At 58.1% G+C, this 18,740-nt stretch overlaps 1 protein-coding gene across 7 annotated transcripts in view; it reads right to left on the bottom strand.

Annotated features, from left to right (window-relative positions):
• ARHGAP23 (Rho GTPase activating protein 23) overlaps nt 1-18,740 on the bottom strand; it is a 79,835-nt gene that overhangs the window by 43,790 nt on the left and 17,305 nt on the right. For 4 of the 7 annotated variants that reach the window (XM_027033926.2, XM_053212809.1, XM_027033925.2 and 1 more), the window contains exons 2-3: nt 3,136-3,297; nt 527-554 (exon numbers count right to left, since the gene is read on the bottom strand). In XM_027033926.2, the coding sequence (XP_026889727.2) occupies nt 527-554; nt 3,136-3,297 (190 nt within the window). Of the gene's footprint in view, nt 1-526; nt 555-3,135; nt 3,298-6,932; nt 7,091-18,740 lie in introns of those variants that run through there. The other 3 variants (XM_027033927.2, XM_027033928.2, XM_053212810.1) reach the window with 2 other exon arrangements.

The raw sequence follows: 18,740 nt of genomic DNA, 5'->3' as shown, positions 1-18,740 counted from the left end.
AGAGGCCAGGTCTTAGAAAGCCATCTGCTCCCCAGAGCACCACCCCCAGTGTGGAACAGACAGGCTCAGAGGGAGACAAATGTGAGAAAAGAAAGGAAGCATCGAAGGGACCACAGGGCCTTGGTGGGCCCAAGATCTGTCCTCATGTCACTGGTGATGACGAGTAGGAATGAAATTCAGGGAGCTCTCCCCTAAAGCCCAGAATAAATGTGCTGCCTCTTGGATTCTTAAAAAAAACAAAAGGAAAGGAAAGGAAAGGAAAGGAAAGGAAAGGAAAGAAAAGAAAAGAAAAGAAAAGAAAAGAAAAAGAAAAGGAAAAAAAAGAAAAGAAAAGAAAAGAAAAAGGATTGAGGAGAGAAAGCACAGACACAGAGAAGAGCAAAGACTGGACAGCAGTCAGGGCTGGGGGCGGTGGGAGGGCAGGCAGCAAAACCCAGGCTGACTTGGGTAGCGAGAGAGAAACAGAAGCTGGAAAACGGGCCCCAGCTCAGCCCCAGCCCTGGGCCCCACCCCCACCACTCCTTACCTCCTCCTCGGCCTCCATTCTCTTCCTCCTGCAGGGGACAGAGAGGTGGGTGTGGGGCCTGGGTCCAGCCCTCAGTGGCTCCACCTGGGCGGGCCCTTCGATGTCCCCCACCCAAGGCCTCCCCTCTTATCTTCCTTCAACTAGCCTGGTGCCCAGATGAGGCAGGAGGGGTGTCAGTGGGGACGGTCATCAAGCCCCATGCAATGGTCCCCAATAACACTAACCCCCTCTCATGACTGCTGATCCCACCACCTTGTATTTCAGCCATTCGCCCCCAATCCAGTGGGGGACCCATGACCCCTTCCTTTGGGGAGCTCCAAGCCCAATGAAGGAGGCACTAAACGTAACGCACAGAGAGAGGACACACAGGCAGACACAGATAAGCAGGCATGACGAGTGCAAACAGTGGCTATCAGCTCTCAGAGAATGGGAAGGGAAGGCTGATTAGCACCCCTCTGGGGGAGGGGATTTTAAGGCAAGTTTGAGGAGGGAGGGGAGAGGGAGGTCTGGGTGAGGGGAGGGGAGTACGCAGGCGCTGGGCAGCAGAAATAAACAAGCATTTGTAGGACAGCATCAGCTGAGCCGACGCGAGAAAGAAAGCAACACCAGCAAGTGACAGAAGTCAGACTAAAGCATTCAGCTTTGAAAGGACAGAAAGAGGGAGCCAGTGAAGGTTCTTGGGTGGGAGAGAGTGGATGTGACATACCAGTGAGGGAACAGGGTTCTAGCATCCGGCAGGGCTAAGAAATGGAGTCCAGGAGACCCACTAGGGAGACCTTTGGGGTCATCCTGGTAGTGAGAGGGAGGGTGCTGGATCTGGGGAGGGAACTGGAATGAGGGAAAGGAGGCCAGCGAGACAGGGTCCCCCATCAGAGCTGGAGCCGACATTTAGCATCATCGTATCTACCCCTGTCCACAGACCATCCATTCTACCACAGATGACAGAGCGTGACTTATCCAGGGCCACTCCGAGCCAGGGCTGGAACCCAGGACTCTCTGGCACCCCAGCCAGGACATGAAGGCTGTGGGGCACTGCTGGAGAGCAGTCCCTCTGCCCCTGCCCTCCCTGTGTGGGGTGCGCGCCTGCTGATGTGAGCTGACAGCACAGTGAGCGGGTGGCAAAGGCAGATGGATGCATTTAGACGGCTGAGCTCCCTGCAGGCTCCCAGCCCTAGGCAGGTTCTGGAAAGGGGATGGAATCCACCCCTGGCTTGCCCCGCCCAGGGTCTTCCAGCGCCCCACGTGAGCGAGGTCTCTCTGAAACAGGTCTATCACCCAGCCTAGGCCACTCAGGCTGCTTCCGCCCCGGTCACCCCTCAGCAGGGCCCCCTGAGAAAAGGGGGCAGGGGCCAGGCAGGAGGGACATTCTGGGAGAAGAGGAAAGGAAGGACTGGAGGTTCCAGGGAACTAGAAGGTTGGTGTCCTTGGGCATCAAGGGGCAGGGGGCTGTGCCCCTCTCACACACCGTCAGCCCCCACTTACACTCTTAAGCACGGCTGCAGCCAATGGGAATAGTTTACGCAGGTGCTCCCGGATTGAGACACGGATGAGAGCGCACAGGGACACATACTGAAGACGTGTATTTAGAGACACCTGTCTACCCACGCCTACATACACAAACATGCATGCGTATGACCCACATACTGGGCACCCAAGTGCACACAAAGAGAGCCATGCAAGTACACAGACATAGGCAGTGAAACCCAAGGCCCCGGTTCTCTGGCAGGTGGGACCAAGCTCCCCAGAGGAGAGCCCCAAACAGCTGGTCTCAGCCCTGAAGGAGGGCGGGGGGGAGTAACAGGTTCATTGACTCCAAAATAAGTCTGTCTCAGGCCCTGCTGGGAAAGAGGTGGGGGAAGGGAGGGGGGCCCTCCTGGGAAGCCCCAGTTCCTGCCGAGGATCTCGATCCTCGATCCTCGCTCTTCCCGCATGCCTGGCCCGCCCCCAGCCCACACTGTAGGTTAGGCACAGAGAACCTGACATTTATACTACGGCCAGAAGGGCTCGTGGGGGTCAAGTACATAGACGCCCTCACATTACAGCAGGAGAAGTGACCAGTGAGTGAGACCAAAGTAAAGAGCTCCACTAGGATTAGAACCCAGGGCGCCCCCCTCCCGGCCTGGCGCTCTCCAGCACCCAGAGCCCAGAGCCGAGGTGAGTGCAGGGCCCGGGGCACTCTGGGAGGAGTCCCAGAGGTGTTTTAGGATGGACTGCCCAAGAGCTCAGGCTAGGGAGGGAGCAACAAAGCCAGCTCAGAAGTGGCCACAGGACAAGGGGTCCCAGGAACTTCACCTCTTCGAGAAGGCGGCTCAGTTTTCAGGGGCCAAGAGTCTGGGCGTGCGTGTGAGCGTCCTGGCTTCCCCCACCCCCAAGTTCATCGCCCTGAACCGTTCACCGTTCTCCTGGGAAGACCAAACCCAGGGCAGTTAGGGATCTCTTCCACAATCGTACAGTGCCAGTGACCCAGCCAGGGCTGCCCCGGCCTCTCAGGGACCCTCCTCCCAAGGCCACGGAAGAAGGGCTGTGGAGGGGACAGTGCAGACGAACCTCCCTTCCCCCCACTGAAGCTTCCTCAGGACGGGCAAGGGCAGCGGGCAAGGTGGGTGTACCTTCAGGCTGCAGTGCACGGCTGACTCAGGGGGGTACACAATGAAGTGGCGCAGGGTGAAGCCAAAGCCATCCTGGAGACTTTTGCACAGCAGCAGTGTCCGCGGCCCCTGCCAGGGGAGGGGGCGCCCAGGGGAGCACCCATCTCTCGGGCCCAGCGGCAGCTGTGGAAGCACAGGGAACCAGGGTTGAGTGGCCATGTGACCCACACTCCCAGGTGTGCACACTGCCTCCTGCAGCCAGGGGGAGGGCCTGGAGCGGGGGAGGGGGAGGGGGGCAAGGGCCCTGGGGTTCCACGCAAGCTCCCCTGCTCCCCGACCTCCTCCTCACCCCCTTCCTTCCTCTCCCTCGCTCGTCAGTCCAAAGCTGCTTCTTTCTCTCCCCTCAAGCCCCTCATGGCACCTTTGCTCCCAGGGAAGTAACTCCCTGCCGCCAGCCAGGTTCTCAATCAGGTCGGCTCAGCAAATGTTCGCCAAGCACCTCTTACGCTCCAGGATCTGGACACGGGGCCTTCTGGCCTGGGAAGTGCCTGCTGCCAGCTGAGCTCATTCCCGCCTGCTGCACAATCTCACACACAGACAGACACATCCGCACACCCAGAGAAGCACACTCACGTGCAAAGGTACACACGGAGGCACAGATGAATCTACACACACAGGCTATGTAGACAAACACGTGCGCACACGATCGCACGTGATCAGAGTCTCCCACACATGCCTACACACACAGGCACACGCACACAACATATGCTGCAGACAGACACCCACACGCACGCACACACAGACTGGCTCGCACAAGCATCCTTCAGGAGCAGCGGCAGCAACAGGTGAGGGACTAGAGCCACGAGGGAGCGGGCTGGACATCAGACAACTGAAGGGACTTCCTGGAGCTCCGGAGCCCAGCCAGAGGCCTGGCCAGTCACCGGATCTGAGAGGGGAACTGGGTGGGGGTGGCGGGAGATACTCGGCTGCCCTCTGGCCGACCCGCTGGAATACTTGGGATTCCCCAAGATGACAGGCAGGGGATGTCTGAAGACCAGGGTCTGAGTGCACACAGGTCTGTTTCTGGGGCGGGGGAGAGAGTAGCGTGGACACTGCCTGAGAGAGGGCTCACCTCAGGTTCCCTGCTCAGACGCAGAGAGGGAAAGCGGGTGACAGAAGGGCGTCAGAGAGATGCCTGTGTGCACAGGGAGGCGGCCGGCAGATTGGCCAAGACGGAAGACAAGGGCGGGCTGCCTGGTGAAAAGCCAGGATGCCTCCCTCGGGGCTTTAACCCCCGACCTCAGGCATCCTAACCTGTCTGGGGGGCCCTAATCCAAACCTCAGAGGGCTCACCCTCACCCTCAACAGTCTCCTCAACCCCCTCGCTCCTTGGCACGAGCCCGGAGTCTCCAGGGGAAGAAAGGCAGGCTGGATGTGGATGGAGGAAGCCCCAGTTCTGGGGTGAGGGCCTCCCCCCTTCTCTATTAAGTTCCCCTTTCTCCCTCGCCCAACTGCTTTTGAGAAAGCTCAAATTGGCACTTGGATGTACTGATGCTAAGAAGCTCCTTCGTGTATCCACCCCCCCCGCCCCCCCCCACCCCACCGCCAGCCTGTTCACATTTCTGGTAGAAGAGAGCCCTGGGTCCAGCCCTTCGCTGGGGATTTCTGTATTGGGGTGGGAGGTGGGGTTGTAGTCAGGCAGACTTGAGACTCAAATTTCAGAAGACTAAAGAACAATATGACAGGGGCAGTAGGCTTGCTTCGTGAAGTCCCAGAGAACACAGCCAAGGTGGAAGGTACAGGGAACAAGTGAAGCTCCAGGCCAGGGAGACCATTCTCATCATCTCCGTCTGGAAAACTACCAGCTGAGGACGTGAGCGCTCATTCTCCTGAAGGGTTCAAGCCAAAGCTGGATGATCCCCAGTCTGGGAGGCCGCGGCTGAGATTCCAGCATGGGGCAGGAGGTCCAGCGATGGCCCCTCGGCTCCTTCCACTTGTAGCCCCAGCCCAGCCTGTCCACTGAGCTCCACACCCCCATGGGGGTCCGAAGAGTCCAGAGGAGAAAATTCTCTGGGAATTCTGCTGAGGTCCGAAATCCCCTGGATTTCCTATCTCTGCTGACCTGGCAAGGAACTGATCAGGGAGAGCAGAGGGCCTGGCGGATCCCCCCTGCCTGCTCCTACCAGAAGCCCCTATGCCTCCCCAGCGTGGACTGCCTCCCCCTGCACGCCCTCCACCGGGGCTCAGAGCTGAGGCTGTTTGCAGGGCCCATTGTTTTGCCGGTGTCCTGGATTAAGGTTTAAGCCACCAGCTGCCCCAGTGACGAGAAGTGGCTGGGACAGGTCCCCGCACGCCCCCCACCCCTCCTCCAGCACACATCCTGCCTGGAGCTGCCAGCTGCCTGGGGTGCCACTCTCTAGGGGCCTGGATGTAACCCAGGGAAGCGGGCAGGCCTTCTTCTCTCAGGCCCCCTCCTGGCCCAAACACCATTGGCACCCCCTCCCTTATCTCTGCCTCTCCCTTTCCTCTTATGCTTCCTTCCAGTCCCCCTTCCCCCATCTCTTCCAACCAGTTCCTGAGAATGTCAGTGTGGTAATCCCCCTGCCACAGCTCCCACACCCCGGCCTGAAGAGGAGACACCACGGCCCCCATGGACAGCCAGACCTGATGGCTCCCCTGTGGGAAGTTCTTCCTTGGATTTAACCTCAGTGCTTCATACTATTATTCACACATTTCCTCTCCTCCCCTCTGACCTGGGACACCCCTGGGTCTGGCTCTCATCTTTACAGGGAGGGAGATGATGGACACAGAAACAGAGAATGAGCCAGCAATGGGAACAGAAAGGTGACTAGATTGGGGAGGGGTTCAGCTCACACACATCCACAACTCTGCCTCCCTGGGGTAGGCACAGAGACAAGGGGATGGAGAGGGAGACGCTCGGGGGACACAGGGACATCACTGATTACGGCTCTCCTGGCCCAGATCCATCTCCAAATGCTCTCGCCCTCATGCCAGGAACGAAAGAGACATCCAGAAATACCAACTGATGGTGGGAAGAGGGCAGATGGCCCCAGGGCCACAAATTAGACAGAACTGGACACGTGGTGGGTTGGCAACACCAGGAACCAGAACCCAGGAGTCCTGCTCCTCCCCCCTAGGAGCATAAAGAGGTCACTGCGGGGAGCACAGCGTTCATGCTGGGCACGGCGCCCACTGTGACTCACGCCCTACCAGCCTGGTCGATCCCGGACATCAGACACACTGTCCCCACCCCCTATCTCCAGCCCTGTCAGTCCTCACCCTGAGATCACTCATTACCTGCCACCTCTGCCTCCTTTGCCCACCAGGAAACCCGTGCATGCCCCTGTGCCCACAGCCCCTACCAGGGAGAGGGCGGAGTGGTGCCCACCAGTCCACTTAGTATGATCCTTGCCTGCCTCCGACTCGGGGTCCTTGCCAGCCAAACTCCTCAGGATTCCATGCCCCGGCATCTCCTCAAACAACCCTGGTCCCTTCCGTCCTTCCACTGCCTATAAACCAAGAGGCTTGAGCCACTGGAGGCCACCACCCAGACTGGCCAGTCCTCATCCAGCACCCCGGGAAAAGCTCCCAGCCACAACCTGCCACCCTCACCCGCGTGTGTCTCCAGCTCCTCGCTCACTCCCCACTCCTGGGGCATCGGTCCCACAACGCAGGGCGCACTCAGCTCAAAGATCCCAGGAAGTTGGTGGCCCGATCCCACCCGCCCCGTCGAGGCCGGACCCCTGCCCCCTAGCCCCGGCCCGGCAGCCTCCCCCCTCCCCCCCAGCGGCGCTCACCCTGGCCCGGCGCGGCCCCGGCGCGCGGCGGTCCCTGTGGACGAGGCAGGGCAGCCAGAGGCAGCGCGGCTCCGGGGCGCTGCAGTCCACACCGACGGCGCGCTCCCAGCGCCAGCCCCCGGCCCCCGCGCGTTCCACGCGCCACACGGCGCTGCCCACGAGCGCCGCGGCCGGAGGGGGCCCCCGGGCCCGGGCCCTGCCGCCGCCGCCGCCGCCCCCGCCCCAGTGAGCCGCGGGCCCGGCTTCCGGAGAGGGGCGCGGGGCGCGGGGGCCCCCGGCCGCTCTACGGCGCCCGGCCGGCGGCGTCCTCGGCCCCCCGGGCGGCAGGCGGGCCCCGGAGGCCCCCGCCCGCCCCCCGGAGCCGCGGGCCCGGGACCCAGGGGCCCCGAGGGGACGGACGGCCCGCGCGGATGGCGGCAGGACGGCTGGGGCAGCTCCGCGCCTCCCGCGCCTCCGGAGCCTCTTGGCTGAAGGCGCCTGAGCCCGGACACGCCGCCGAGTGGCAGGGCAGACACCTCCCCCTCCGGGGCGGCCCCTGTGCGCGGCCGCCCAGATCCCCCCCACCCCCACACGCGCGCGCGGGAGGCACTATACAGCGCCCCCGCGCAGCCACACACTGCACACCCTCTACGGGCACACACAGACACACACACCCTCACCCTCCCGCTCACACGGAAACGCACACTGCCCCGGCCCACACACGTTGTACTCGACAGTGCACACGCGCATCCAGCTTGGCTGTGCCCGAGAAACACACATTCACTCGTGCACACATGTTCCTCTCAGGGAGGCACACAGTCCTGCCCACCCTGTATGGACCCACACCCCCCACACACCTATACACCGGCTACCCTCCCATCCACACCCACACACACTCACTCTCCCTCTGTCCACAGACCCCACGTAAACACACTGTTCCCCTCACGTGCACATCGTGTGTGGACACCTTTCCATATGCACACACACTTTGGACACCCTCCCGTGCATATGTGGTCCACGCACCCCACACGGACACGTTTGCAAGCATACCCACTGTGTCCTTAAAAGCACACCAGACGCCCCAGGCACTCACCTGTACGCCCCACACACACCCCACCCCACAGAGACACCCACGAAGGCAAGCCAGATGACATGCACGTGTTGTCCAGGATACATACTCCATGCACTGGTGCTCTGCCCCCTCAGTTCACACACACACACACACACACACACACACACACACACTGCCCAGCACTGAGAGCAGACGGACTCTTATACCAGAGTTACGATATAACCTCAGGCTGCAGGTGAAGTCCCCGTCACCACCTGTAGGGGATTGTGACCAACCCTCTTCCCCCGGGGCCACCCTGCCCATTAGCCTCACCCAGAGGGGCCACCACCAAGCTGACAATGGGCTCCAAGCTGGCCCCCACCCCACCCCCAGCATGTGAGTCAGACAGGAAGCCCATGTTGATGGCAGACCCTGCCTGCCTCCCCTTCCTGGCTCCCTTCCCAGGCCCCTTCCCGGGTGGGGCCAGTAGAGGCCTTGGCCAGTGGGCGTGCAATCACCGCCACCTTTTCTATCTCATTTGTTCACGGTGGCTTCTCGCCACAGCCACTCGCTGTGGCCCAGGGCCACTTGCCATGACCCAATTTTCAGGGAAGGAAATGGAGGCCCAAGAGCACCTAGCTTGCTATGGCAGCATGGGACTCCAAGCCCAGAGCCCCTCACTCCAACTGTGGATCTTCTACCCAAATTCTAGCCTGCAGCCAGGGAAGGGAGGCTGGGGTTGGGGAGCAGCTCCTGCCCCCCCCCCGCCCCCAAATCTAGGAATTTGGGGAGGAAGAGCCATAGGGCTGGGCCCTTGTAGGGCAGTCATCAGAAGGGAGAACCCTACAGAAGGGGTAGCTCCCCCTGCTCACCCGCATCCCATCACCTGTGTCCTCGGCAAGGACAGCCCTTGCTGAGGTTGGATCAAGGTTGGGTCGAGGTTGGATCAAGTGGTGGACAGAGTGGGAAGCAGCAGGCGGGAAGACGGAGGGGTAGGGGAGGAGAAGGGCCAGGGCAGAGGGAGGGGGACTAGAGGACTACAGGGCCGGCAGGAGCGAGGGAGGGAGAAGGAAGGGAGGAGGAAGGGTGAGGGTGAGGCAGGGCCAGGGTGAGTGGGGGCCAGGGAGCGGTTTTGTTCTCCTGTTTCCTGTTTGCCGCTTGCTGGGCCCCCTGTGCAGGAGCTGGACCCCCACCCCCACCCTGGCGGAAGCCTGACGGGAAGAGCAAGGCTGCCTCCAGCGCTGAGTCAGGAGGGCTTAGGGGCAGAATGGGAAAGAACTGTAGTCAGGAGGAGTGGAGACCTGGCACCTCCATTAGCACCCTCCCCCACCCCTCTGTCGCTAGAAAACCAAGGATTCTGGGTCAGGCCCACTCCTGCCCTCGCCTGCCCTGGGTCTCCCTGTCACCCGCCAGCCTCCACCAAGGCCAGGCCCTCGGAGACCAGCCGGGAACACCGCCAGGCCGTCCTCAGCTATGTCAGAGTCTGTGGCCCCAAGCAGAGGGCAACCACCATAGGGATGTCCTCGCTCAGAATCTGGCCCACTCTCCCGGTAAGCAGCCAGTAAGTCCTTCCAGCTGTCTAACTTCCTTTCCTCTTGCTTCAAGCCCAGTCTCTGGTTCTGAGGAAATGGAGTGACTCTCCCCCGTGCTCCATGGAGCCTTTCATGGCCAACAGGTGCTGCTGTGGGTCTGGATCCAGAATTCACTTCCCTGGAAACTGCTGAGGTTTCTGAGGGCTACAGGGAGGGGCAAGGCGGAGAAGCGGCAGGGGGTTTCTGTGTTCAGGGCTTCAGGGACCTGGGAAATGGTAAACCACATGTGATGTCCATTTCCTGCCCTCTAACCTGGCCGGGCAGCAAGGAGGTTCCAGTCTCTTCCAACACAAACCTGCACCTTCCCCACCCCACCTCCTCTGCTCAGCTCTGGTTCACAGGGATGTCAGCAGGGGGGGGTACACACAGTAGGGCCTTGAAGGGTGTACACAGTTTGAATAAATGATCCTACAGGCCTGGGGAGTCTCTCAGCCCCCTCCCCCATTTCCTCTGGGAAAGGAATGTGGGGTGGATCCCAGAGGGTGGTGGGGGATGGGGCCAAGGGCTGGGAAATACCAGGCGTAGCTGAGATTCTATTCCAAGCCTTCCTGCCTAGTGTGAGTCCTCCTCCCCTACACCCTTGCCAGCTTCCTCCCCCCAAATCAGGAATTACCCCGCTGAGCAGTCCCTCCCATCATCCTCTGGTTTGACCAGCTTGCAAAATCCATTCAACTTGATCTCCCTGAGGGTCCCTGGGGCAGGGCTTGGGGGCTACACCTCCAAGGGGAGGGCATCCAGTCTTCCTCCCTCTAAATGAGATCATCATCCTTTGACTGTTTGAAAGCACTTTCACTGGATCTCATGTGGCTCTAACCCTAAGGACTGGATATGCAGGGATTGTTTTTACACCCATTTTCAGATGTGGAAACTGAGGCTTAAAGAGGGAAAGTGACTGCTTCAAGATCTCACTTTTACTAAGCTGAAACCTGATCCCGGACTCACTCAGATCTCCTGTATCACCTTGTTTATCCGTTCAAATACCACATCTTGAGGGGCTGCTGTGGGCCAGGTACTGTGCCAGGGGCTGAGACACCTTGGAGAATAAGTCAAGTACCCATCTCGCCCTCAGGATGCTTATATGTCTACTAGTATCCCAGCTCTGAAACCTTTAGGGGTCCCCAAGTTCCAGGTTCAGGCCTGAGCCAGCTGCCTTCATTCCCACCAAGGGAAACCCACACACACCCAGGGAGCCCCCGTGGCAGGGGCTCCAGGCCTCTTCTTTCCATGAGGGGACAATTTGAGGGTGGGGTCAGGGGCCTTCCAGGTTAGGCCTCCAACAAGAGGGCTGTAGAAGCGGAAGGCTGCAGGACCGGCCTGACAACCAGCCACGGGGGAGAAGGAAGACAGCATCCTGGGCCCCAAGGGTCTCGGGACATATAAGAAGAGAGGCCTGTGGTTCCGGAAGTGAGAGGGAGGGGCTCAGGGTCAATTTGCCTGCTTTCCCTTCCCCTGGCTTGCTTAGCGCCTCCCCCCAGAATGTAGACCCCCAAACCACATGACAAATAATGCCCCTACCCCAAGGGAATCATCCCACATTGATGACTCTCTGACTGGTCCCATATCTTCATCGCATACCACCAGGCACGTACCCATAACCACCCCCACAACCCCACACACAGACAGAGCAAATCTGCCGCCAGTCCCCGGCCATCCGAGGCATGCAGGCAATGTGATACCCAAGGCATGCCCGCCCAGCCCACGCCTGGGCCTCTGACCCCTGCCCCAGTCTCCCTGCTCCAGGCGGCCTCCCCCCCCAACCCCCCCAGTCCTCCTCCACCCCTTTGCCCCATTCAGATGCCTGGTTCCCAGCACCACTTGTGTGCCGTCCTGGCATGCCCTAACAGGCCAAGCAGAGGAGCCGGCCAAGCAAGCCCGCGTCTCTTCAACAAACTCCGTGTGCCATAACCCTGCGTCACCGGAAGCGTGGGGACCGCACTCAGTCTGGCCTGTGGGGCAGAGGGCGGTCCAAAGGGCCTCTCCGGACCCCACACTCTCCCCATCCAGAGCCAATCTTGCCCTGAGTTGGGGTGTTTGTGACACCTCCTCTCCCGCGCCACCCCGCCCCGCTCAAACTGGGCCAGAGCCACGGAAGATTGGAGGGGAGGGGAGAGAAAAGGAGAGGAGGAAACACTTGCCCCTGCCAGCCGTCCCACTGCCATCTCAAGGAGGGATCCACGCGATCCCGATGGCTCTGTGGTTAGCGCATGGGCTCTGCAGTCGGTCCTCCGGAGTCCTCCACTTCTGGGTCCAAGTCCTATCTCTACCACTTTCTGGCTGTGAGACCTTGGGCAAGTTGTGGAACCTCTCTGAGCTTCTGCTCCTCACCAATAAAATAGGAATGACACTAATTTCCGCCTCATAGGTTGTTGGTCGTTTCTTTTTATTTTTTTATGTTTACTTATTTTTGAGAGAGAGAGAGACAGAGACAGAGCGTGAGCAGGGGAGGGGGCAGAGAGAGGGGGAGACACAGAATCTGAAGCAGGTTCCCGGCTCTGAGCTGTCAGCACAGAGCCCGACGCGGGGCTTGAACTCACGAATGGTGAGATCATGACGTGAGCCGAAGTCGGATGCTTAACCGACTGAGCCACCCAGGCACCCCATCTTGTGACGAGAACTTTTAAGATCTACTCTCTTAGCAACCTTCAAAAATGCAATTCTGTATTAGTAACTATAGTCGCCATGCCCTACATTTTATCCCCATGACTTATTTATTTTATAACCGGAAGTTTGTACCTTTTGACACCCTGTTTTGACGCCCTGTTTTGACGCCCAATCTGGTGTCCGTATCTTTGAGCTTGGTTTGTGCTGTTGTCCTTGTTTTTAGATTCCACATATAGGGGAGACCATAAGGTATTTGTCTTTCTCTGTTTGACTTATTTCACTTAGCATAATGCCCTGGAGGGCGATGCAAGCTGTTTTGATTGCCTTCTGGATATTCACACCCTCTCACACTCAGCCACACTCACATTCAGACAGGCAGACAACTCAGCCACGTGTATACAAGGACACAGTGACACGTACAGACTTTCATGGAGGTCTGCACTCCGGTGACTCCGGTGGTCCCATTCACGCAGGCATCATCAAAAGCCCCCACTTCCGGAGCAGAACTTTGGCACTTTGGGAGTGGGGAAGGAGCAGGCAGCGTGAGACCCCAGCAGGCAAGGAACGTGGCCAAGGTGCCAGGCTGGCAGGGCCTCCGCCCAGCAGGAGAGCCGGTCCCCTCCTCAGGGACACCAGAGAGAGGGGAGACTAAAGAGCATCTTTCCTTATGGTGGGAAATGAGTACTTGCAGAAAAGGGTAAATCTGGAGCCAGCCACAAAGTAAACAGCAGGGCCATTGCCCAGGCAACCACAGGCCGGTGTGGGACAGGGCCACCACAGGTCACTCCACCCCCTGATTTACTCCACTCAGCAGCCCTTGGCTGTCTCAATGCATGGTCTCCATGTATCCATTCTGGTCTCCGGGCCCATCTGGGACTCCCTAGAGGGCAGAGGCCATGATTCCTCCATCAGACTGGGAGCTCCCTGAGAGCAGACAGGGTTTTTGTTGTTGGTATATTCTGTGGGTTTTTTGGTTTTTTTGTTTTTGTCCCATATCAGTCCAGGGTCTCCCAGAGGTCACGGTTTGTGTCTTTCCCCTCGGATTAGAGACTGCTCAAGGCCATGGCCTAAGTCTTCCTCATTAGACTGACAGCTTCCTGAGGACAACTTTTCAGAAATGGGTTTTTACTATGAGAGTGCTCTGAACGCAGGAGGCTCTCAAAAATTATTTGTTGGGTCACCTGGGTGGTTTACTCGGTTAAGCATCCGGCTCTTGATTTTGGCTCAGGTCATGATCTCACAGTTCGTGAGTTCAAGCCCCACGTTGAGCCTCGCATCAAGTTCTGTGCTGTCAGCAGGTATTCTCTTTCTACCTCTCTCTGCCCCTCCCTGTCCCCCCCCCCACCACCCCCGTCTCTAAAAAAAATCCCAAAACAAACAAACAAACAATTGGTTAATGGCAAGGATATGGAGAAACTGGAACCTGTATGCTTTTTTTTTTTTAATGTTTATTTATTTTTAAGAGAGGGAGAATGCAAGTTGGGGAGGGGCAGAGAGGGGGACAGAGGATCGAAAGCTCGAGGATCGACAGAGGCTCTGTGCTGACCGCAGCAAGCTCGGTGTGGGGCTCGAACTCACAAACCGTGAGATCGTGACCTGAGTTGAAGTGAGACGACTGAGCCACCCAGTGTTCCACCTGTATATTAGAACGCAGAATGGTGCCATTGCTGTGGAAAACAGCCTGGCAGTTCCTCATAAAATTAAACAGAATTAACAAAGGATCCAGCAATTCCACTCTGGCTAGGTCTCCCGAAGAAGTGAAAGTGGGGAGAGGGAGTGGGGGGGGGGCGTCTGGGTAGCTCAGTTAATTTTAGCTCAGTTAATTTCAGCTCAGGTCATGATCTCACAGCTTGTGAGATTGAGCCCCTCTTTGGGCTCCGCGCTGACAGCGTGGAGCCCGCTTGGGATTCTCTCTCTCCCTCCTCTGCCCCTCCCCTGCTCATGCTCTCTCTCTCTCTCTCAAAATAAATAAATAACCTTTAAAAACAAAAAAGTGAAAACAGGGACTCACAGCAATACGGGCACACCCATATTCACGGCAGCGTTATTCGCAATGGCCAAAAGGTGGAAACGACCCAAATGTCAATTGACGCATGAAATGGATAAACAAAATGTGGTATCTCCATACAATAGAATTTATTTGGTCTTAAAAAGGAAGGAAATTCTAACCCACATAACACGGAAAAACCTTGAAGACGGTATGCTTTGTGAAATAAGCCAGGAACAAAAGAGCAAACGTTGGATGATTCCGCTTGTATGAGATATCTAGATTCATAGAGACGGAAAATAGAATGGTGACTACCAAGGGGAAAGGGGAAAGTAAGTTACTGTTTAATGGGTATGGAGTTTCAGTCTGAGAAGACGAAAACGTGCTAGAGAGATGGACGGTGGGGACAGTTGCACAGTGGGAATGTACTGAATGCCACTGAACCGAACACTCACGATGGTAAATTTTACAGGATGTGTCTTTTACTACAATAAAAAAAAAAAAAATGACAAAGTCACATTCAAATTCAAATGTTAAAGCACGCTCTTGAAAGAATATGGAACAAATGAACTGGTCTCCCAGTGGGGGCAGAGGAGCAGGTCCTGCCCACAGAGGTTGCCCAGAAAAGCTGGGCACCTCCTGTCCGGAGGGCTTTACCCACCCACCCACCCCTCTCCATTTTCAGAGACCCTATTGTCATCTTTGGGGCCCTAGTAGTCCCCGAATAGGAGGAGCTCTCAGGCTGCCAGGGGGGTCTGAACCTTGCACACTGTGAGTCTTTGGCATTGATGAGACCTACCATCTGGACCAAAGGATGAACAAACTCTTGGGATGTCACCTCCCAGGGCACCAGAACCTTGGAAGAGCTTCCCTAGCAAAAGCTGGGCTAACTGTGGGGTTCCTGCGGCCTCACCTCCCTCAGCACACACGTCTGTTCCAAGACTACACATGCTTCCACACCACCTGTAACACATACACACACAAGGGTGTGCACGCAGAGGCAAGTCCCTGTTCTCAAACGCTTTCTCAGGCACACACTCCAAGAAAAACATGCCTACACCTTGGAGGGCGCACATTCTGGTGAGCGATGCTGGCAGGTCCCCTGTGCAGCAGAGCCCCCTGCTGGTCCACGTCTGGCACACTTCTCTTCCTCACAGCCCAGAGTGGGCAGGGTGCCCTTATTCCCTCCACCCCTCTTCTCCCCACTGCATTCTCCAGGCCCCTCAGCCCCCAACTCTGTCCCTTAAGGCCCCTCAGCCCCCAACCCTGCCCCATCTCCTACAGACAGCAGGGTTCCCTGCAGAAGGACAGAGCGACTGTGAGACTTAGGAAGGGTCTCCCTTCGTCAAGGAGTACCGGAGAGAAGCCAGGACCCCTTTTCAGACTAGATCATATTCAGGGCAGTCATCCCTGGAGGCAGGAGAATACTTTCAATGATTCTGCTCCAAAATTATATTCATTCTCCTACTCCACACTGGACAGCTCGTTTTGGGAGAGACTGGAGGAGAACTCTGGGAGCTCGCCCTATGGCCCCACACATCCCTCTCGGGAAATTCTTCCTGCTGTCCGACCACCTGGGCAGAAACAACAGGTGCACCCACTGGTTTCTTTCAGGGGAGCGCTCAGTTCTACTGAAGCTGAGACCACATCCCCTCCCAGAACAGGTCTCAGCAGATTCCGAAAGTCTCCCCCAGGGTACATGGGGCTCCCTGCAGGGAGAGGCTCTCAGCCCCACCCCTGAAACCACCCACCCCCTCATCCCAGGCCCTGCCCAACCCGCCTGGGTCATCCCTTCACCCAGCCTGTGAGCTGAACCTCTCCCTAATCCAGCCCATGATGCCCCAGAGGCAGCTGGAAGGGTGGAGGGGGACGGTGGCTCTGCAAGGACAAACAACCTCTCTTGCTTCCTGCCCACGAGAGCCGGGATGGTTTCTGGGCTGGGCCCTGCGGTCAGAAGACAGACGGCATCGCTTTTGGCCTCAGATCCTACCCCTCACCAATTGCCTGGCCCTGAATTTGGGACATAGTGACTGTCACAGCAGTAATTAAGATTGAACCCTTACTATATGCCGGGCATGCTGCACATGCATTACCTCACTGAACAGCAGAACAGCCTCTTGGGACAAGTGTCTCACACACACACACACACACACACACTCATCACCTTGGCCCCTTGGGTCCCCTACCCTGACTGGTCCTAGGTAGGGAATGCTTGGTGCAGGGCACTGAAGAGTGGAAGACAGGAGGCTAGTGAGAGAGAGAGAGAGAGATCACTGTCGCAGCAGGAAGGCTGATGTGGAGAAAGGATCCCACTTGCCCCTGCTCTTTTCTCGCTGTGTAACCTCAAGCGTACTCGGTTTTCTTATTTCCTCAGCTACAAAATGAAGGTAAGGATCACAGCCTGACAAAGTTGCTGGGAAAGCATTCTGGGAACCAACAAATGGGAGGCTTGAGGGCCTATGGCCCTATATCCCACCCATCAGAGAGGACCCTGCTTCCGAAATGTCTCCCGAGTCTATACCCCCTTCACCATTTCAGCATGTTCTTCACTCTGTTCCAAGCTGCTATCACTCCTCTGATCCCTGAGAGTCCAGACTAATTGCTTTCATATTATGACCACCAGGCCCTGTGGGACATGCCTCCAGGTTCCACACCCACTACCCCCCTTTCCTCTGTGTTCTGCTACCTTGGTCTACTTCCAGTTCCTTTAGGGACTAGGCACTCTTCCAGCCTGAGGTCCTTTGCACACGCTGTTTCTGGAATGCTGTTCTCTTTTCCCCAGCTCCCTCCGCGCCTCACTAACCCACACCCTAATTAATTCCTACCTATCCAGTAGTTCTCAGCAAAAAGTCACTTCCCCAGGGATTCCTCCTCTGGGCGCCAGACTGGGTCAGCTCCCTGTGCACCGTCTTGACTCACATCACTCTTGAGTTAGTGTCTACATATTTATGAGTGTGCTCGGCACACTGTTTCTGAATGCGAAGGAAATCAAAGAGCCTCTCTTCAGGGACAACCCACGGTGGCCAGAACCCTGTCTCCAGGAGGAGTCTGTCTGGGGCAGGGGCTGCTTCAGATGTTGGCCATGTTTTTGTACCCCTGCCCCTTTATCGGTGGAAACTGGATCCAGAAAGTGGGGGTGCTGGAAGAAGGGAGTAAGGGATGGGGAACAAAAGGGAAGCTGCTCCAATGCCCTTTTCAGTGTCCTCTGTCCCCCCACCCCAGCTGGCCAGGCCTTTGTCCACCCAGACAGGGCTGGCCCACCTCATTCCCAGATCTCTCTCCCCCCTCCCCCACATTCTCTTAACTGATGAACCCTCAGCCTCCAGGTCTCTTCCAAAAAACCTCCCGACTGCAAGCTAAAGAACTTGCCAGGGTCCCGCAGCTAGTGGCTGCTCTGACTCAAGCTCAGGTCTGTCTGCGGGCAGAGCCCAGGCTCTTAGCCACCTCATTACACGCCTCATTACTACCAGTTTCTCCCCGGAGGCCAGGGCGAAAGACACGCCCCCTCTCTGGGCCTCAGTTTCTTCCTGTGGGCTGGGCCACCTCTAGATTTCTGGAAGACGGGCAGAGAGGTAGGAGGTCGCGGAGGAGGCAGGGCGAGGAAAGGGTAAGCGGACGGGCGAGCAGGCTGGGAGGAGCGCGGAGGGGCGGCAGCCTCAGACCAGCCAGACGTGAGAAACGCCAAGTATGCGAACTACGCCAGCCCGAGCTATGAATAGTGCGGCCAGGCTGGCAGCCCAGGTCGGCCCTTCCCGCCCTGCAGCCCCCAGCCCCGGCCCGCCCACGCCAGCCCTGTGCTGAGGGTCAGAAACGCCGCGGCGGGGTCCTGCCAGGAGCACAGGGGAGCGGAGGCTGAGTGGCAGGAGCGGAGGGGTGTGGCTATGCAAATGAAATGCGAATGAAGAGCAGCGCGCGTGTCTGATTGGCGGGTGGGGGCCGGCCTGGGAACGAGCGGGGTAGGGGCGCTCCACCAGAGGCGGTGCCCGCAGCCAGCACCACCCCGGGCCCCAGCTCACACCCGCGTCCTTCCCGGCGGCTGGAGGTCCTTCAGGTCACCCCGTGGCTGATACCCACATTGATGCTGTGCAGCCAATGGAATCCTCTCACCCTCTTCCATCAAGGCCCTGTAAGGCTCTGCCGCCTTTAAGTAACCGTCCCTGGGGGGCGCCTGGGGGGCGCCTGGGGGGCTCAGTCCGCTGAGGGTCAGACTTTTGATTTCCATTCAGGTCAGGATCCCAGGATCATGGCATGGAGCCCATCTGGGGCTCCGCCCTGAGCATGGAGCCTGATTAAGATTCACTTTCTTCCTCTGCCCCTCTCCCTAGATAGCCCGCCCGCTCTCTCGCTTTCGCGCGCTCTCTCTCAAAAAAATAAAAATAAAGAAAAGACACGGCCCCTGCCCACCCCAGCACCACGTCACCCCCTCCCCCACCTTGGAACTCACCTGTCTGACAGAGGGCTGGCACTTGGGAAATTACAACAGCCCCCAGGCCTGCCTTTGGATTACCACCCCCACCCCCCCCTCCTTTCTTCATCGGTGAAGGAGCACACTGGGCTAGGGGCTGGGGACTCAGTCCCTGGCCTAGTGCTGCCTCTTG

This window comes from Acinonyx jubatus, chromosome E1 (genome assembly GCF_027475565.1).
Source record: "Acinonyx jubatus isolate Ajub_Pintada_27869175 chromosome E1, VMU_Ajub_asm_v1.0, whole genome shotgun sequence".
In the NCBI taxonomy this organism is placed as follows: domain Eukaryota; kingdom Metazoa; phylum Chordata; class Mammalia; order Carnivora; family Felidae; genus Acinonyx; species Acinonyx jubatus.
Note: the sequence above shows the minus strand (reverse complement) of the source record. Positions and strands in the feature narration are given on the sequence as shown.